Genomic DNA, 20,091 nt, shown 5'->3' with positions numbered 1-20,091 from the left:
GTCGCCATCAGAACCCGTCAAAAATCGCTCACATCCAGCACAGTCCATAAACTGTCAAATAGACCGAAAATATACGCTCGCGTTATAATGACAGGCTTTAAATAAATATGTGTGGCTTTTCATTCAGGCATTATTGGCTAATGTCTTATATCGTCTCTACTGTATATATAGCCTATATCTAGATGGAAGAAGAAAATCCAAGCGCGTGTTTAACTCGGCGTGCATTTATAGAAAAACACCTTTCGGGATGATATTTTAATGAGCAATTTTTTCATGGCTATAGACAAGATTTAAAGAAAATAAAATAAAAAGGACACAGTCGAAGCGCTTAATAAATAGCCAATTTCCTTTCGCATTTGAAATGATGAGCCAGACATTTAAACAAAAAATTGATTCTTCAAACAAGATTTTCTTTTTGTTTTCTTTTTCAGTTCTTCCCCCTTGTTTCCACTCTGCTGTTTAAAGGACGAATGATTCGATTGCACGACTTGATTATCAAAGAAAAACGGAGCAAAAGAACAAAAGGTATATAGCCTATCTATATATACAGAAAATGCCAACTAGACCTATAATAGAGTGTGTTAAAAAGGGGGAAGGGAGAGAAATGGAAGAATAATGAGTTGATTAAGGCTCAAGAGGGAGATCTCTCAAACTATACTGTTCTCGATAGACTCATAGACATATGTACATCATATACAAGAGATGTAAGAGCGGCTCTTTATACAATCATGTGGGTGTCCCTGCTGTCATCAGGGTTGACAATAAAAAGTTAGGAAGTTGCTGATAATTAAAAAAGAAAAGGGGAATACAAATGCTTGTGTAGATAGAAAGCCCATGCATTAGTAGCCTAGCGCTGCTGAGAAATACGAGGTATTTAGCATACGTAGTTTGCCTACAAAATCATCCATGCTCATCAACAAAGTCTCATCAGCACCAAAAACTCGTAAAATTCTTTTAAAAGTTTGATTCCTTTCCTTTTTAAGGGAGTCGAATCAAAAAGGGGGGGCTGCTATCACATCTTATTCTCATTACGTAAATCTATAAAAAAAAGGGGAAATGAATGATATGACACAAGCATTCTGCCTTCCAAGATATGCCCCTATAGTCCTATTGCTTAAACACTTTTAACCTATACCTGCTGCACAAACATGTCTACCGATATCTAATTTCCATCAGTTCCTATGTAGCCTACTACTTTATGGAACTTTCTATCGTCTAGTCAAATGATAATATAAACGAATAAAATGGGGGGAGGGAGAAAATAACACTGGATACAAAGAGTAGATATGGCATTGGAGAAAGAAAAAAAATGGAAGATTGGTCCAATTATATGCAAAGTACGACTCAAGGATTTTCAATCAATTGCTCTACTGCCAGCACAGGGATTATATATATATATATACATGCGGGAATTCACGATTCACTGAACTCTTCATCTCTTCTCCCTTTTTATTTCATGTATTTAATTCTTTTCTCCTTTCGTTTTGTTTATTCGGCAAAGGGTTTTTTTTTTTATCAGGGGGGGTATTTACCTCTATTCTTTCAATCGGCTAATATCTGTGAGATGGAAGGGGGGGAAGGGGGTGGGGGAACGCGATAAAAGGGAGTGAGCCTATCTAGATGCAATCTGATGAGATGTTGGCGATTGAAAATCATCAAATCTCTTTTCTTCTTCTTACAGATATTTCTCTAATACCAAATATTCTAAAAAATATTTATGAACCCAGCCACATTGATAAGCTTCTTTTCCATTTTCCCTTTTTTTTTTTTTTTTTGTTCTAAAAGAGTGGAAAAACCGAATAGTTTTGGCTGAGGTGCACATCGTCATTCACTGCCCGCGTGCGGTTCGCCTTTTTCTTTTGTGCTCATTGCTCCACTATTTATAAAAGGCCGTAGATATAACCAACTAAATATAAGGAAACGATTTGAATATTTTCCAGCCCATCAGAGTTCTCATCTATCAGCCACGGCCCCCTTTCTTCGCCCAAGTCCCAATATTCAAAGCTGAAAATATACAAGAACAAGCAATATCGCGACGATGCAACGAAATGATGGAAACAAAGTTGCACAAGAAAGATGCAAATATAAGCTGCTTTTGGGTTGCCTCGTTTTTTCTTTTGTTTGCGGTTCGTCGAAGACGTAAAGAACAACGACGGCAAAAGAAGCTTAAAATCTATGTAGACTGTATCAGTGAGTAAATATTATAGGTACGTATATACAATAAGTATATTTATTACGCGGCCTTAATATGCAAAAACCAAGAATTCGATTCACCTTTTTGTTTTTCTTCAATGATTTATTTCCTGTTCTTATCATTTTTCGTGTAGATCCACCCACTTGGGATAGCAAATGGCATAGTCACAAGAAGAAGAAAAAAATAACGATGAAAAAAGGTTGGGCCAGACTACTGGGCAAATTCAAATAACAATGGAAGCAACTCATAACGATTCGCTAAAAAATTGCTACAGTCTACACATGCTGTGATGTGCTATAGCGTGAGCGCCGTTCTTTTCTTTGTCTTTGACTAAACAGCATTATTACATCATGAGAGAAAGAAAGAAAGAAAGAAAGAAAGAAAGAAAGAAAGAAAGAAAAGCAAAGAAAGCAAGAAAAAGAGTTTAGCGCTGCTGGAATATTTATCGGTGCATGCTGGGCATCCCCGGAGCCGGAACCAGCAACAGACGGGCCCCCGAAAAGATGTGTAGAAAATAATAATATAGCCTATACGGGAAGGCGTAGACTAATAGGAAGGAGGAATAATCACAAAGAAAAGAGGATCAATTGCTGCTGCATATTATATTGCTTCTCTCTTTCGTAAATTAGCTCCCAATCTCTTTTTTTAAATTTAAGACTATAGACACCACATCACACACGTGGAAATGTACAGTGGGTACCGAAAGTATCCGTACGGCTGAGAGGATCAGTAGGGAAAACGCGTTTTTCAAAACACTCCCATAAATAGAATTCTCGGTGGAATTCAATAAAAAATTTCGTAAGGTTAATATTAGGGTGGGGTTTCATGCGATTTTTTTTAGAATTTTTCAACAACGCGATATGTGGTTTGTATCGCGTTCCAAAGTACGAGAGGCCCAGTAGGGAATTGGCTTACTTTGGAAGCCTGTTATTCGGTAACTACCTAATATTATAGGGTGGAAAGTTCTTAAAAAAAGAGCTGCATTAGCTCTATATGTGATTATCAGAACATATTTTTTGAGTTTCATTTATAGTAATGAAATTCAATATGAAAACACGGATTATAATTTTTCCGTTTTTTCTCCCTCGATTCCCCTTCACCAGTGTTGCCATATCCCAAAATCATTACCCTTTCTCTTTTTTCTTCCGACGGAAAAGATTGCCGTCCCCCCATGAATGCTCGCTAGGGACGGCAATCTTTTTCCGTGAAAAGAAAGAGAAAGGGTAATGATTTTGGGATATGGCAACACTGGTGAAGGGAATCGAGGAGAAAAAACGGAAAAATTATAATCCGTGTTTTCATATTGAATTTCATTACTATAAATGAAACTCAAAAAATATGTTCTGATAATCACATATAGAGCTAATGCAGCTCTTTTTTTAAGAACTTCCCACCCTATAATATTAGGTAGTTACCGAATAACAGGCTTCCAAAGTAAGCCCCCCCCCGGATACTTTGGAACGCGATACAAACCACATATCGCGTTGTTGAAAAATTCTAAAAAAAATCACATGAAACTCCAAATTAACCTTACGAAATTTTTTTATTGAATTCCACCGAGAATTTATTTATGGGAGCGTTTTGAAAAACGCGTTTTCCCTACTGATCCTCTCAGCCGTACGGATACTTTCGGTACCCACTGTATATAGGATATATAGGGAACGAAAATGATGAGCGCTGAAAATGGAAAGAAAAAGAGAACTCTCTGCACAGCCAATCAGATTTAAATATTGAAGCTTATAGATGCTGTGTGTTGGTATCCCTCTCTCAGGTCCGTGGCAGTCTACTTATATCAAAAGAGAAACTCTTGCAATTTGATTTTTCGTTTGGTGGAAATTTGGGCAGCAAAAAGGCCATTATCTTATCCAAGGGATCCATAAATGGTGAAATAAGTTTATTTTGTTAGACTTGGATGATTAGGCGTATACGTTTCTGTATGGCTGCTGGTGTACCGACAAAACTTATTCGCCAACAAGTTATTCGAGGGATCTTTATGTGCCTCGTTTATATACTGTATAGCTATATACATACAAAATATAACAGACATTAAATAGTCGTCCCAATTACAACACCAGCACCTTAAAGATCATTAAAAGTCACAGTTCAGCCCAGGACAAAAGACGCCTCAATTATAGACAGAATATTAGGGCTATTGGCTTATATAATGCATATAGCTACTGGGAGATATAACGTGGACATGGGAGAAAGTCTATCCAAGACCCCATCAGTTACAGCTCATTAGCTATATGCAACTTGCGAGTGTGCATATATATATACCCGAATACACAAAAAGGTTATTCTTGATCTTGCTCCTGTTCAAAAGGCGCATTTTCTATCAATGTCTAAAAAGGCGATGTGGATCATTCATCTATGATTCATCATTTATTCGCCTTTGGTCTATTGAAACCGTTTGTAACAAAACTGATGTAGCCTTTATTCACGCCAATCCACAGAAAAAGTTTCTGAAATTCGTCAAATTGAACTTTGTTTTCGTCGGATTTTTTAAGCAACGAATTATATGTACCATCTACCTCTATATAAATCTATTTATTCACAACCTCACCAAATGCGATTCATAAAAAAAAAATGATAGACATATTAAGGATCATGTAGCTTTTAATTCAAATAAAGAGGTCCACCTGCGGTTTTCTTTTGTATTAGAGGATGCTCCGTTTCCTCCCACTTTTGACGGTCTATTCGCACAGACTTTATTATATTCAACTTGATGAAAAGTGCTTGCTGCTGGTTGGCTAATTAAGGCATCCGTAAGACAATCATCAAGCGATGGGCTAACAAACTCACTAGACCTGAGAAATAATAAGACCAGCGACAGACAAAAAAAAAATAAAGAAAAAGTACCAAGTAAGAAAAGAAGACCGTGCTGAGAGTAGATATAGCAGACAAGAGACCAAAATATTCTTACCGCTATAGTCGGTCGTGGCCAAGAAAGAAAAGCATATGAAAATTGAATTATTCAGTCATATGTGTGTGGTGAAAAGGTTCTTAAAAGCTTCGGCAGTCTTTTCTAATTGATCGCCAGAAGGCGTGTATCTAGAGAGCGAACAAGAGGCTAAGGTACAGAGATGATTATACAGCAGCAGAGAACCTTCTAATTAATGAAAGGATGCCCTGCCTTTTGCTGCTTGACTTGCCTCTGCGTAATCGAGTCTCCAGAGATTTTTTTTTTCAGGTAACGTGATTCTCCATCCATTTCATTTTCACGACGAAAATAAATCAGACCCAAAAAGTCGTTCGACATTGCACGGCTCATGCAAAAATGTACGTATAGCTTATGCCTATAGACTATATAGAATAATACCACGTATATGCCTATCGGTTTCTTATAATGATGTAAATCAACAAGTATAAGATGTCAAAGATGTTATCCCCTAATAAGAAGAATATTCTGCATTTTAAAAAGTGGATTTTCTGTTCAACAGATATGCACAGCACACGGATGACGTTCCAAAGTCTCGAGCGAGTTTTTGTCTACAGAGGGTTCATTAATACCGACGTATATCGTGCAGCTCTCCGTTGACAAATCTGGATCACGCAATAATAAAAACTTTTTGTTGCATGTTACATGTAAATCTCTAAGATGGATGCATAATTCCCTTCTTCGTTTGGCTTTGGATGCATTTTGTTCAATCAGTCATCAAGAACCCAATTAGGGGAATCAGACAACAGTGCACCGGCAATCCCTTTTGAAAAGCTGACGACGGCGGAGACGTTTTAAGATTTCAACTCTTCCTTCTTGTTGACAAGTCTGATCCAAACGAAAAACAAGAAAATCCGCAGACAATAATATCAAAATGGCAGACGAGGAAAGTAAATCTAGTATTTGTACATTTACATTCAAGAAACGAAGGGCGACAGCCATGAGAAGAAAAGCCACGACCGAGGATGACAAAAAAAGTAGCAGCGAAGACGAAACTGTTGTTGCCCGAGCTGGAAAAAAGGAATCGGCAGGTCTGCTCTCGGCAAAAACGGTAAGTGCCTCACGTCATTTTCGTTGAATTTCGATTCTCATCCCGATTATGTTGATAGTCCAAATCCACTAAAAAATCACGACAAGAAATCCAAAACAGTTCTGACGTAGAAATCAAGGAAAAAGTCACAGTTTCCTTCCAGTCTGAACGGACTGTTGAGAATAAGAAAGATGATTTAGCTACCTCTACAGTTCAAATTGACACTGCCATCGATCAAGATGCCAGGACCATTTTTGAGAAATCTTTACAGGGTAGGCTATTAAATTTTCAATTTCCTGACCAACAAAGAAAACTCATTAAAAATATGTTTGCAGTCCAGCAAGAGCTGAAAGGCAAGGCAGATGACAAGAAATACCGTGGGTTGGCCAATTATGCCCAGTACTACGAGAAAAGAGATACAGCCCAAGGAAACGCTGCATCTGCCAATGTGAGGAAAGGCCCTATGAGAGCGCCAGCCAACATCAGGTCAACAGTGAGATGGGATTACCAGCCTGATCTTTGTAAAGATTACAAGGAGACGGGTTTCTGTGGTTTCGGAGGTTCGTATTCTCTAATAAATATTGAAGTTTTTGTGTTCAATTGTTCGTAACGTGTATTACTGTACGCGTTCAGACAGTTGTAAGTTTTTGCATGACCGTTCCGATTACAAATTCGGATGGCAGCTGGAAAGAGAAGAAAGGGGGAAAGGTGAGCCGGTGGAAGACGACGCAAAGTATGAAATACACTCTGACGAAGAAGAGTTACCTTTCAAGTGTTTCATCTGCCGCGATTCCTTTCAACATCCAGTTGTCTCAAAGTACGTACTTAAAAAAAAACAAGTCGCATTCATTCTATTCTCGTTCCGTCATTTGCATAAACGAGAAACTTAACGGGATTTTTTGCCACTCGCAGGTGTAAACATTATTTCTGTGAAGCGTGCGCCTTGAAACATTACCGCAAATCGCAACGCTGTTTTGTTTGCGGCAAACAAACTTTCGGCGTCTTTAACCCGGCAAAGGTGCTCATTGAGCGGCTCAAGTTGGAAGAAGAAGGAAAAACCTACAAGGAAGCAGACAGCGACGAGGAGCTCAACAACTTGGAAATCTTGATGCAACCTTCAGGTTCTGTTGTTGCTAAAAAATCAGCTGGAACAGCAGCCGAAGTGGAAGAACCCGTCACAGAAATTGAGCACATCCACTATGCCGACGATGGAGTGGCCGCCAATGACACGGATTCCGACGATGACAGTGACTAAACACAATCACATCAACGATATTCGTATACGTATGAATAGATTTCATTTCTTTTTTCTTTGAATCTTGACAAATGACGTATAAAGTGTATTTTACTTTAACGAAATGGATTTGCAAAGGCACAACATATTTTGAATCGGCTTTATTTAATTTTGTTCAATTGCATTTTAGAGCTCATCTTCTGACTCGTCTTCCTTCTCGACAAGTTTCCATTGCTCGGCCAGCTGTAGGGTTGCTTTGACGCATTCGGTTACTTTTGCCATCTCAGGTGTTTCTACAGTTTGAAGAAAAGATTAAGTGCGCTGCACAGTCATCTAAAGAAATCTGCCCCTACCGAATTTGGAGAGAACGTCTAATACCATAAGCACTTCAGGTACGAGCAATTTCTCTGCCAGTTCTTTCGAGTGACTGGCAATGTTTTTCACAATGACAGCCCCCCGGTATTGCACGTCTTTGTCTGTGTTGCTCAGTAAAAAGCATAAAATCTCTTTCCATTCCAAAGCCTAGCACAAAATATATGTAAAAAATGAAAAAAATAAGGAAAAATTAACAGGGAAACTTTGAAACAGAGCGGGAAGAACAGACCTCGAAAACTTTGCGCGACGCCCGTTTGCTGACGGACGTCAGAATGGCTAATGCTCCCGCTGCGGCTTTAGACATTTCGATGTCTTCCGATGTGGAAAGTAAGATCATGTATTTCGTGCGGTCGTTTTTGCCTTCGAACAATTTCACGACTTCTTCGCTAAAGAGCAAATTGCTCATCGCTTGTACCGCCGCCTTTTGCAACATTTCGTGATTTTCGTACATGTAATTTTCAATTTTGCTAACACCGTTCTCTTTGATGATCCTATTGTCAAAATCAAGTTGATTACCGGAAGTTCAGGCGTCTTTTTCGCCCACTGTTTTCGTTAAATTACCTTTTCCTCGGCGCCTCGAATCCAGCCAAGTTACAAAGGGCCATCAAAGCTTCAAAATTTTCCAAGGCATTGCATTCGAGATCTAGAAGCCCGAGGAGTGGTCGGATCAATTCACACATTCTCTGTCCAGGGAATGCCACTTCAGGGTTGATGGTAATGCCGATCCGTGCTAATGCCTGACTCGCTTGATATTTGCCTTTAGCTGTCCCTGATGATGGAAATTATTTTCATTGAAAACCATATCATGAGTTTTTATCCGAATTTTTGTTTTCTTCTGATCTTCGAATGCAATTTACCTTCGAGTGCCAAAGGGATTAGAGCCTTGGCTCCGCCCTGCTGGACGACAATGCCGCGCAAATTTTGATGTTCGCAAATGGCGTTGAATACCCTGGAATGGTGACATAATTAGATTCAAGTTTTGAAAAACGAAGAGTAAAACTTTTACCTTGCAATCAATTCCTTGCAATTTTCGCTCTCTGTTTTGCATAAGGAAACTAGACCGACAGTAACGCCAGCCTTCCCTAAAATCTGAAAAAGAATTTTAAAAAATCTTACAGTAAAAACAACTATTTCCATAATCGCATCTCCTCAGTGTACGTACATCAACGCGTTTATGAACGAAATCGGGATCGTCCAATTCGTGTTGTTCCGGAACATGCCGTTTGGCGAATTTTGCTAATTCGAGCATCTCGGGGATGATTTCTTGTTTGTCGTACGCATTGCAAAGATTCACCAAAGTCGAGACGACTCCATAAATAACTGAAAAATCTCCCGACTGAAAATGGACGAGGTTTTGCCGTTAAGAAATTCCCCGCTATCATTATGCTCTCACTATCTACCTTTGCCACTTCAATAAGTGACTGAAGAGCTTCCTTGTCCTCAATGAGTTTCTCCTTAACTTCGGCATCTAATGTTAAATAGGAGAGGCCTTCAATAGCCCACTTGCGCATGTCTTTGTCCTTGGCTGGGTTAATCAAAAACCTAAAAAACAAATGAGCTGAAGTGAATTGAATTATTCAAAAGATTGAAACAAAAAGAGACTCACCTGCGACAAGCTTCAGCCAACTTCATGGTGGAACCGTCAGTGAAAGGCTTCCAAGAGGAGTCAGTGCCTCCGCAACTTCCCAATTTGCACAAGCCAACCAAAGCTCTTACCTGTAGTTTTAAAATCAACTCTTTACTCATTTAACTCTGCTTTTTTCCCCCCGCCATCAATCCCTATTCGTAGGCAAACGCACCTTGATATTGTCATTCCCAATCTGGTAGAGTTTCTTGAGAATCGTGACACCTTGGGCTAGAATAGCTGAGGCTTTATCCTTTTTAGATGCGGCAGCGATCAGGGCCTCGCACGAAACTCGCTAACAAAGTTTAATCAATAAGAGCGTCATTAGAGGTATTGAACTCATTCCCAGCCAATTCAACAGAAGTAAAACAAAAATAATAAATTTTTTTTTTTTACCTGCATAAGAAAGTCGCCACTGTTGGCCATGACGAGAATCATTTCTAAAACACCTTCCTTGCCTATAATAGAACTGCCAACATCAAGCGGTCCTAATAGCAGAGTTGTGACTGCCACCACTACCCGAACTTTGCTCTCCATGCCCGGAGTTTGTAGTTGTTCGCTAATTAAAATTACGATCAAAAGATCGCTCAGTTATTTTCTTTCCTTGTTCTTTTCTCATTTTTTCCCCCCTTCAAATGGCAATGGAAAAGAAAGCAAACTTACTGGATAAAGTCTTCAATCTTTGCACTGAAGCGCTCTTTGATCAAATCATAGTACATGTTGTCATAGACTTTGCCCAGGGCACAAGAGATAATGGTTCGCGTATTTTCTGTAATTTCCATCGATGATTCATACTTCATTTCCTCCAGTTCACTGGCTATTTGCATCATTCGTTGCAAACCTGAAAACGCAGACCAGAAAGATTGAGTTTGAAAAATGTGACTCCTCTTCCTATTTAGCTCGACTTCGCATCAAACATACCGTTGATATCAACCAGGCGCTCAGCCCAGTCTAGGGCACGGTATTCGCAATTTCTCATCATTAATTCGAGCACAGCATCTCGGCATTTTCCAGTAATAGTGCGGCTAGTAGAACAGTAAATCAGGCACGTTAAAATGGTGTCGATTTCCTTGCGGTTTGCTGCATTTTGTTCAGGTACACGAATTTTTTTATTATTTAAAGAAAAAAATAAGAAATAATGAGTTCAATGTAAAAACCTTCACACAGCGCCTTATCGGGTTGTTTATCATCTTTCAAATCTAGACCTGAAATGGTATTGATCACTGTTTGGCAACAATATTGAGCTGCACTAACTTGGTCATCATTATTTGAATTTAATTGATCAAGGAGCCAAGGAACTCCAAGCAATTGAAGAATCATTTTAGCCTGGATGTAAAATCATTCAGATACATATACAAAAGAAACATTGGTAAACAAAATCAACTTACCCTAGGCAAATTTCCTTTGCACAATGCACTGACGATGCGAATACAAGACACTACAATACTTGGAGTGGTTTCCTTTTTCAACAGGGAATTAATATTTTCAAATATTCCTTCCTTGACCAATAAATCAGCTCCTTATTTTTAAAAAGAATAATTAATTTGAAAAATTCTATACAAAATCAGACAATTAGAAAAACATCGTAATTAGCTAATTTAAAATAGTGTAATTGAACAGGGAAACATACCGGCACTTTCTTTGGCGAGCACTAGAAGATTGGAAGTCGCCGTTTCCCGCTTTTCGACCGTCGTGGACAAGTCGAATGCGATTTCCATCATTTGGGTAACTTTTGTAGTAGTTTGAGCAAACCGAGCCATCTGGAAGACAGGCGATGTTCAAGAATTTGCTGAGCGATTAAATTTAACCAAAAGTAAACAAGGATTTTAAAAAAATATACCCTATCTTGGACAATATCATGGAGCCTTTTCAGAACTGGGGCTATGGCTTTATTGTTTTTGTCCAAATTATGAACTTGTCTGGCATCTTTGTAAGCTTCTTCAAACTTTTCTAAGGCTTCATAAGCTTGGCACCTACGGAACAAGGCTTTGGGATCATTGGGGCAGATTTCTAGAGAGGTTGTACAGTCTTTAATGGCAGCTTCATAGTCAGACACTTTTAGGTAAACAGCTGCTTTATTTTTGTAGAGGATAGATTTCTCTGGGGTATCTAGTTCTATCAAATTAAGAGCTTGTGTGTAGAACGATAAGGCCTTATCCCAATCTCCCTCTGCAAACGCCTGATTTCCAGCCTCTTTAAGCTGCGAGGTTGGACTATCATTAGTCATTTTCCTAAAAGGTTTTAAAAATTAAGAATTAAACTAGAAAATTAAATACAATCCAAAGATAACATTGATTTTGTTCAAATCCAGCTGCTCACCGTTATTGGTACTTCACCTGTAGTAATTCCAAAGTTTCTTGTATAGCGCGTAAGATAATACTAAACGTGGAGCGCACTCACTGAAAGCTTTTTAAATTTTTTTGTCTAGAAACCAAGAACAAGCTCGAATGTTCAAGAAGGGGAGAAATCTAATTTTATCATTCTATTTACGGTTCATTCCCAACAAAAAAGTGCACACACCCAAATAATCCGGCAAGCTGTCAAACTTACCGAACGTCGTCTGCTTTTCTTTCCTTTGCTTTTCAAGCGTTAGATGGCTCTCGAGTCTGGAGTTGTCATGACAGCGGAAAAAGACTTCTGAAATCCCTGTAGCGTAATGTAAATTTTGTGGTCTGCCTGGGTGACACATGTGGGTCGCGTGGAGTACGTAATTTTTTTAAACCACTGCCATTAACTCTTAACAGAATAAGAAAACTCGAAAATAAAATGTCTTTCTGGTTCGTTCATAATCCTACCTTGCCGTTTGGAGAGACGTCGAATTCGAATACAAGACGTCCAGCCCTGACAAAGGAGCACATGGGAAAATTGTGTACAATGATGATTTTTGTGCAGGAATAGAAGTACTACTACTACGACTTTACGAATCTTGATAATAATAGTCCATCTATATTTGGCAGAACCTATTTCAGTGAGACCTTCACATTGTCACTCTTTGTGACAAATTTTGTGTAATAAATTTTTCCCTATGAATTTTTTTAATTGACATACTAATGTTCACACTGCTTTATTATCTAACATTTCATAATTTGGCTGATGGACCCACGGCATATGCAATAATACATGGATCAACTTTCAACCCCCAAGGACATAAAGAGATCAGTATGGTGACAGAAGAACATGTGTTCTACAAATGTTTCTGAAATACCAGCCTGCTTTGTATGTAAAACACAGCAACTTATATTTCAATCACTATTAATGCTCAGATTGGTAAGTATTGTCATTTTAGAACTGTTAGAACCCTTCACTAATTTGTGTCTGATGTTTTAGGCAATTTTCAGCTGCCGTGTATCTACCATTAAACTGTTAGATTTCCACAAGAGGATCATGCAAGAATATTACAACACATGGTCAGTCATAGTAGAAAATCTTGAAAGTAGCAATGCATCAACGAACATGAATACTTTTTACACCAGGTGAGCAGCCAGAAGAAGAGGGGGGCAAACCTGTCTTTACGACCAGAACGTCGGCGTTTGTCCGGATAAAATGGAGCAACGAAGACGGCCGTTTTCGATAGCTGAGATTAAGGAAAAAACGCCCGTAATAGTTTGAAATCAATTTAGTAGCAAATTTGTTTCATTATTTTTGTAGATACAAGGAGCTAGCCTAATGGTTCAACCAATAGAGGGTGAATTTAATCAATCGTAATCCGAAGAAACAGATAGTTTGCCGATTTGAAACATTCTTTCAACAAGGTAATTTCATTTTTGTTGTATTTGATACCGCAACTTTTTGTTGCCATTGTGACGGAGTTTCTTTTTTGTTTTCATTTGAAAGCTGAGCAATGTCAATACGCTTTTCATCTGGAATGTCGTTACCAATACCATCAGCTAGTTGAGTAGGCCTACCCGATAATTCGCCCAAACGTCGGCTCATTCTTGTTGGAGCACTTCATAACAACAATGGTACTTCAAGATCTCGTGCATATTACGCAGCCTGCCAAACCTTAAATCAATTGTTTTCACTTTCAACTCGGATCATTCTTTGGTAGTTATTTCATTATGTTGCATTCCTCCCCCTAAAATTATAATTGCTAAGGATTACGACCGTCGTGTCTTGCCAGCATGATCATCCGGTGGCAAAAGCAGGTAGCCATTACGAATTACGTGCCAGTCTGGAAATTCCTGTTAATTCTCGTGTGATGGCCGTGCGATGTGAATGCCATGATGGGTTGCTGCTGTCATTTGATCTTCAACTAGAATCGTTGAGAAAACACAGGTAATAGCCAGGTGATAAGTTATATCGTAATTTGAATGGATAAAAACAAAAACAAAAAAACATTTATGATGCATTATAGCATGACCATGGTCATGCTGGAATGGTTGACTATCCTTGGCTGGGTATTGAAAATGTGTCACAACCTGAAATCTTGATTTTCTGTTGCCAGAGGTAGGATGTGTTATTAAAAATTATAATTTTTCATCAGAAGCATAGAACTTCTGTTCCTAAACTTTTGCCTTTTCGATAAAAGATGACCGATCTCTCAGCACCAAACAATTGGAATTGAGGTAACAAGAGGCTGGGCATAGAGAAGAAGACGGGTAGTTTTGTTCTATATTCCAGTGGCCATTTTGTTTGGACGTGTTCCGAAGCAACTTGCGTGTTCTTTGCATAGAACTTCCATCCATTTCAACGAAATCCAAGTAGTCGGTTGTTGATTGAAGGATTGATGTTGTCAGTAATTCTAAATATTGTTCGTGGGATTATGATATTGTTTATAGTAGAAAGATTTGTTGTAGAAATCGAAATGACATTCTATTTTCTCATTAGGGAGAAACGCTGCTGCCTAGCACAATTAGCTTGTCGATCCTTGATCGTGACATGACGTATCTCCTGGCGTTATCGAAGCTGGTCAAGAGGAGAAAAAAAAATATTTGTACGGGAGTAGGACAACTACAACTTTTATTCATCCTAACAAATCATGCTAGACTTGGTTGACAAGTTACTAAAAATGGATTGGTAGATTGGAGCTTTACGCACTGGTTGTATCCTTACACGCGAATTAAATATGGCCCCTTATTTAATTGATCCACGGCCAACTGAGGTCGTTGATGACTTGATCTGTGTCTGTATGGAGGAGTTGGCGTTGGCTATTTATCGTACGTCAAAACTCAACATAATTCAACTTGAAAATCGACATCGTAATTTACCTTAACTATTGTATGTTTTCAGTTGTTCCTGCTGTGCTTTGTTTAAACGCTTAGGAACGTATTTTTTTGTGGCTGCTATCACAATCGAAAAGGTATTTTACTAAACAATTGATTAGCAAAATTTTTTTACTTTTACTTCGTGTTTATTTCTTTTATGTAGACAAAATAATCGCAGTGACTAGAGAGGATGTTGATGGGCGTTTGGTTTTTTAAAAAGCTATATTCGTTGGAAGGACGACCGAAGATTTCCCGATTCTTATACTTTTTCTCATGTTATGGTATTTTTACAAAAAAAAATTCAAGTGCATATCTGGGCTCCCTTCTTTTCTGTGGCCCCGTTTCCCCTTGACTTATGATAAGCCCGTAGGGGGTCATGCCCCTACTGTGATCAGCAGCAAAGGTTGTGAGTGCGCTGTCCGGAAAGGGGACGTGGGGGTCCTCAAGTTCTGTGATATCATTGGAGGGCGAAGAGGCTACCCACAAATCCGAATAACGGTTAATCGCTCACGTAAAAACTTGTCCGAAACCTTCGCTCTTCTTCCGGCTTCTCTTAGCCACCCACTGGGTAATCTCCCCGGTGATCAAGGCAGTGTCTCCCCCTGCCTTAAAAAAAAAAAAAAATTATGGATGTAAAATACAATACAAATATTTGAAAAAAATTTGCTCTTTTTTGTCGATTTTTCTCATCAACCTTTAATCAACTTACTAACGTTTGATAGTCCATTATTCTTTGATAATTTTCCAATCAATGTTACATGCTTGAGGATTGATACCAAGACCTTTAGATTACACCACTGAATGATGTGACTTAATACACTTGAAGTTTGGTTATATAGTATCATTACTTGTGTCTTCATCTTCAACCGTAGTGGCTTTAATCATCGATATATCAATGAGTAGAAATTTCAGTCTTTAACCTGAAAGCGTAAGTGATGACTTTTACTTGTAATTCATTACACAATTTATTCTATAGTAAAGTTAACTCCGCCGGGGATTGAACCCTAGACTTCGGCATACCACGCCGATGCTCAACCATAGAGCCATGAGTTACATTTATTTGGCAACTCTATCTCGATGTCAACTAAGGATCGATGATCGATGAAAACTTTTTTTCACGAAAAAGTCGGGCTTAAAAAATAAGCCCGACAAAATAAGCCCGACTTATTTTTTTTTAAACCTAGATACAACATCAAAAATGTATGATTTAGATTCAGAATTTAACGAGGATGTAAAATATTAAGTTTGCTTTGGCTTGGAATTTATAGTTTACGAGTATTTTAAATTCAAAGGTGTTATGGTGGAACCACTAATTGGGCTTAAATAGTCGGATGAAACTCTTTTTCGAGAAAACGTCGAGATTATTTTTAAACCTAGAATTTCACGAAAAAGTCGTAGGTTCGTATCATGCGCAAGCATTTAAAAAACCCAAGAACAAAAATTTAATATTTCAGACAATTGATTTTACTATCAATTCCCAATACAACACAACTTATGGACCAATTGGGTGATGGGTATTAGTTACACTGATCTTCCAAGATCAATCATATTTCTTTTCAAGCTGCTATCCAATTTGTAACACAAACTTTTCATGCTAAAATGAGTTGGGTGGCCATTATCTCCGAATGTAAACCCATGACTCAATTCAATTGCAAGACTTGACTTGATTAAACCAATACCATGTAGTTTGTCTGGACCAGGATGGTAAATTCTACCACTAGATCCCATGAACAATTTGGTGGGTTGAAAGTCAACAATTAGGTTGTTAGTGAAATTGCAACGGAGAACTAGCTTTTCTTTAACAACTTCAAGTGCTGTAAAAACAACTGGCAGGTCGTCACAACGAATATAATTCCTTTCTCTTCCACATAGAGATAGATAGGGAAATTCCTTCTGGTAACATTCTGTGTCATTAATTTTCAATCGTTGAAAGAAAAAATTTAGAAACTTCAGCTCTGCAGGATTAAAAAATGAAAAAAAAACAAAAATGAATAAAAAAAACCTAGTTAGTACTTAGTAGGTATCTAAATCTAGGAAACGATTGTTCAAACCTTTGAAACACGAAGTAAAATTCTTAATTCGAGCATCATCCAGGAAGAGCTTTTAAGGATGAAGAACTTCGGTTATGCAAAAACTGAATTACATTTTTCAAGTAATCATGGTTTTATTACCATTCCTTGGTGATCGATGTAATAGAAATATTCCCGTATTCCTGGTTTAGGAGTTTGCCCTTGAGTATATTGGAAAACACAAGTATGGTTGAAACATCTTTGTATTAGACTTCCTAGCACCCTCATTTTAGTAAACATTTTCAGACGACATCTGGTGCTAATTGTTCTAGTTAGATTTACACGAGACATCAAAACAGAGAAAAACAAAATTGAGATTATTAGTGCTTTAAATAATGCAACAATGTTAACGAGAAAAATATTATTAAAGAAGTGTTATGTTAATCGCTTAATACGAACTTCGATGAGCTACTTCAGTCTTTCAATTCTTTACTTGGCTGAACATTCCATCCGTAAACCATTCGGTCGAATCCGCAAGTAAAGAGATTGCAACGAGCGTTGATGTTCTCTTCTGCCCATGCAGTGGCACAAACCATACGTCGATGACCCTACAATGGTGAAGTAAATTTAAAGAAATTACACTCTTTTTTAATAAGTTTCTTCAAAACTGATCATACCGTGCGGCTACTGCGTGGAAGACGGGCAAGTCGTTGGCCGTTGAGATCAAAGAGAAGCACGTTACGATTGTCTAGTGGAACGGCGATAACATTGGATGGCGAAACAGACACCTTATTCACGGGGCTATCGCAGCGTATGGAAGCCAGCGGGGAGCGCATATTCCGCAAATCCCATACCTTTGCGGTCCGATCGTCCGATCCAGAAACTACCTTATCTTCTCGTGTAAAAGTTACACATGTCACAACCCTGAAAAACGATTATAACAGACTCTTTTGTAAATAATGTATAAAAAGAAAACAAACAAAAAACATGTTTGTCATACTCCGAGTGTCCTTGAAATACTGAGACCGAATGTATTGGGTCGCGGAAATCCCAAAGACGGAATGTTGTGTCCTTTGACGCAGTGACAACCAGTCTCTGGATCGGGTGCGCTGAAGTATGGGTTAGTTCTTGGTCATGGCCTAGATTCGAAGATATGGGAAATAGTTCATAGAGTACGCAAACAAAATTTTCATAGCATTATCCACGTTTTTACCGACAAGTTGGTGGAGAAGCTCTCCTGTAGTTACATCCCAAATATTTGCAGTGCGGTCCCAGGAGGCCGTGACAGCTTGATCGCCGCCGGCAATCCAGTCAGCTGCAATCACGGCATTCGAGTGGCCGACCAATTCGCAAACAGGAGTACGTAGGGTCGCCCAAGGGCCAACAGGAAGCGTGTAATCCTCATCTGCTGGCCCTAGGTTATCCTCCCTTTCGGATGTTTCCACTTCTTCTTCAGAAGAAAGACCCTTTTGCTGCGAATACTTTTCAACTGCGCATTAATACCGTAATACTATATCTAGTAATAGATAAGCCACAGTAATTCGATACCATTTGCTCGGGTGAAATTGCAGCTTGCCACAAGTGACAAGTCTGGTCTCCCGACGCCGTCATGACGAGATCCTTGGTAGGATGAAACCTCATGGAATTGACTGAACCTTTGTGCCCTTGATACTGAAGAAGGCAACGGCTAGACTCTGTGCTCCAAATGCAAGCTGTTCCATCTGTTGAAAACATAATTTTGTACAGTTTATTCTGAATTTAGATACTTGTTAACAATTTTTAGAGACCTGCAGAGGCTGAGCCAACCAGTGGAAAGGTTTTAGAAGTTGTAACATCCCAAACACCATCTCTATGACCACGAAATTGTCGTGACAGAGCACAAGTGATGGTTGGTGCTTTGAAACTGGAAACAATTCTGCTGGTTTGTGCTTTCAATCGATGGCTAGGTTTCATTTTTTGGGCACTTCCTGTACTTGCTACAGTTATCAAATTATTAGAATACAGACAATAATAAAGTTGGAAAAATACCTACATTTTTGTTTAAGCAAATTTCTGGTGAAGAAAGAGTCAAAATCTGTTTGATCTAGGCCACCTCTATCTCCTACAACTCCATCCCTATCAGTCCGCTCACTGAGAGAATCAACCTTTTCCTGCACTTTACCCAGATGAAGAAAAGATAACTTTTAGTGCCCCTGTGTGGAATGTGTTTCACAATGTCTGTATGATCTGTACTTACACAAAAGATTTTCAGAATAGAGTGCTTCAAATTCCCTTTCAATCTGATTAAAGAGGCCATAAAGCCTGCTACGGAACGCGGGAGGTAGAATGGAAACAGGATCAGCGCCTTCCATGGCATCAGTTCGACCAAACGAAAGCGATAGAAATCCTGCACCAAAATCATCACTTCCCGAGGGTCGAGGAGTGCCAGGCATGCGGATTCTCCTTGTTTTGGACGGCTTCGATGAAGCCATGATGAAACTTCGCAATTTTTACAAATAACTTCGGTATTCTAAAAAGAATGGTTAACTCCTTACTATATATAAACAACAGGGAATAACAACGTAATCGTCACAAAATCTTTAGTTTGAGTTGACGGCTAACAGCTGATTCTGGGTACGTTACAGAAGCGCCCATCATGTGGTTTGGCAACCTCGAGTTTGGAGTTGCTGAATTTAATTGTTATTGACGTCAGCACCCAACAGTGTGGAACGTTGTTTATTAGCTAGTGACGCAAGTTCTGGATAGCTCACAATCCTCCTACTGTATATGGACGCGTAAGGCAAAGGAAAGCTTCTGCTAATCCTCTTATAACCGAAAGCAACAAAACAAAACAAAGCAAACAAACAACAACAGCATAAATAAATAAAAAAATAAAAATAAACGACTGGCATGACTGATTGTCACGAGAAGCTACACGTTTCCTGCCAAGTATTTCAATACACTAACAAGGTGGGGTGCTTCTTTGTTGCGTAGACAATATATGTACAAAACGACGAGTTATTTATGCGTTATAGTACGAAAAGAAAAGAATCTTATGAATGGCATTGCCAACCTAAATAGGTCTTGCAACGAATTTTTCCGGATAGTACCGTTTTCAGCTTTGCACATGTTTCAACAACGTGATGAAGCTGGAATGCCTCAAGGAATATTTTCATCACATTTAAACATACCAACTCCCAAAGTTGTGAAGCGGAATTGGTGTACGTGTTCGTCTACGTGAGAGTAGACAAGTAAGCGAAACTTCAACTGGTAAATGGCCTCTCTAAAATTATAACTAAAACGAGATAAACCGTTCTGCCATATCCTTGTTTCGATTCTTTCGTTTGTTGACGACTAGCGGTTATATAGGAAACTAATTCGAACTGAAACATTCTTTTTTAGAAAGAAATGAGCAAAAATAAACTCCTGGAATTTTTCGTGTACGTCAAACCCCGTTCATTCCAAAAAACTTCTTTCTTGTTCCTGCAATTTAAATTTTCACTT

At 38.7% G+C, this 20,091-nt stretch overlaps 4 protein-coding genes and 1 long non-coding RNA gene across 18 annotated transcripts; 2 read left to right on the top strand and 3 right to left on the bottom strand.

The window, feature by feature from the left end:
• Positions 1-5,890: 5,890 nt before the first annotated feature.
• On the top strand, positions 5,891-7,916 carry LOC116916975 (E3 ubiquitin-protein ligase RNF113A). The gene is made up of 6 exons (XM_032922294.2): positions 5,891-6,183; positions 6,242-6,434; positions 6,498-6,722; positions 6,796-6,979; positions 7,075-7,446; positions 7,587-7,916. The coding sequence occupies exons 1-5, from the start codon at positions 6,007-6,009 to the stop codon at positions 7,415-7,417; spliced, it is 1,122 nt and encodes a 373-aa protein (XP_032778185.2). The 5' UTR covers positions 5,891-6,006; the 3' UTR covers positions 7,418-7,446; positions 7,587-7,916.
• Positions 7,490-11,910, bottom strand: LOC116916974 (protein unc-45 homolog B). Of its 2 annotated transcripts, none has more exons than XM_032922293.2 (18): positions 11,715-11,910; positions 11,236-11,626; positions 11,026-11,155; positions 10,784-10,914; positions 10,553-10,721; positions 10,317-10,475; positions 10,059-10,236; positions 9,792-9,954; positions 9,571-9,690; positions 9,378-9,487; positions 9,172-9,313; positions 8,934-9,107; positions 8,778-8,860; positions 8,629-8,720; positions 8,333-8,540; positions 8,001-8,262; positions 7,750-7,918; positions 7,490-7,689 (listed from the first exon to the last, which is right to left on the bottom strand). In XM_032922293.2, the coding sequence occupies exons 2-18, from the start codon at positions 11,620-11,622 to the stop codon at positions 7,583-7,585; spliced, it is 2,784 nt and encodes a 927-aa protein (XP_032778184.2). In that variant the 5' UTR covers positions 11,623-11,626; positions 11,715-11,910; the 3' UTR covers positions 7,490-7,582. The 2 variants fall into 2 exon arrangements, with proteins under 2 accessions (XP_032778184.2, XP_045024560.1); XM_045168625.1 differs by having other exon boundaries at positions 11,732-11,910.
• Positions 11,911-11,989: 79 nt separating this feature from the next.
• Positions 11,990-15,008, top strand: LOC116916976. Of its 9 annotated transcripts, none has more exons than XR_006642788.1 (12): positions 11,990-12,403; positions 12,540-12,662; positions 12,723-12,802; positions 12,869-13,147; positions 13,230-13,439; positions 13,491-13,670; positions 13,750-13,841; positions 13,924-14,145; positions 14,223-14,328; positions 14,416-14,551; positions 14,625-14,694; positions 14,763-15,008. It is a non-coding gene; the product is annotated as an uncharacterized LOC116916976 (long non-coding RNA). The 9 variants fall into 9 exon arrangements; XR_006642789.1 differs by having other exon boundaries at positions 11,993-12,295; positions 12,353-12,403; positions 14,223-14,551; XR_006642787.1 differs by having other exon boundaries at positions 12,000-12,403; positions 12,869-12,992; positions 13,044-13,147; positions 14,223-14,551.
• Positions 15,009-16,040: 1,032 nt separating this feature from the next.
• On the bottom strand, positions 16,041-16,959 carry LOC116916967 (UPF0598 protein CG30010). Its single transcript, XM_032922286.2, has 3 exons — positions 16,771-16,959; positions 16,651-16,699; positions 16,041-16,554 (listed from the first exon to the last, which is right to left on the bottom strand). Exons 1-3 carry the CDS (start codon positions 16,957-16,959, stop codon positions 16,121-16,123), a joined length of 672 nt encoding a protein of 223 aa, XP_032778177.2. The 3' UTR covers positions 16,041-16,120.
• LOC116916965 (WD repeat-containing protein 37) lies at positions 16,854-19,929 on the bottom strand. 5 transcript variants are annotated; one of them, XM_032922281.2, is made up of 9 exons: positions 19,779-19,929; positions 18,845-19,117; positions 18,641-18,763; positions 18,396-18,584; positions 18,157-18,329; positions 17,822-18,089; positions 17,609-17,747; positions 17,286-17,532; positions 16,854-17,216 (listed from the first exon to the last, which is right to left on the bottom strand). In XM_032922281.2, the coding sequence occupies exons 2-9, from the start codon at positions 19,077-19,079 to the stop codon at positions 17,082-17,084; spliced, it is 1,509 nt and encodes a 502-aa protein (XP_032778172.1). In that variant the 5' UTR covers positions 19,080-19,117; positions 19,779-19,929; the 3' UTR covers positions 16,854-17,081. The 5 variants fall into 5 exon arrangements, with proteins under 5 accessions (XP_032778172.1, XP_045025301.1, XP_032778173.1 ...); XM_045169366.1 differs by having other exon boundaries at positions 18,641-18,758; positions 19,698-19,836; XM_032922282.2 differs by having other exon boundaries at positions 19,661-19,791.
• Positions 19,930-20,091: the final 162 nt, after the last annotated feature.

Source organism: Daphnia magna, linkage group LG2 (assembly GCF_020631705.1).
Source record: "Daphnia magna isolate NIES linkage group LG2, ASM2063170v1.1, whole genome shotgun sequence".
NCBI lineage: Eukaryota > Metazoa > Arthropoda > Branchiopoda > Diplostraca > Daphniidae > Daphnia > Daphnia magna.
The sequence above is the reverse complement of the archived record's forward strand: the minus strand, read 5'-3'. Positions and strand labels throughout refer to the sequence as shown.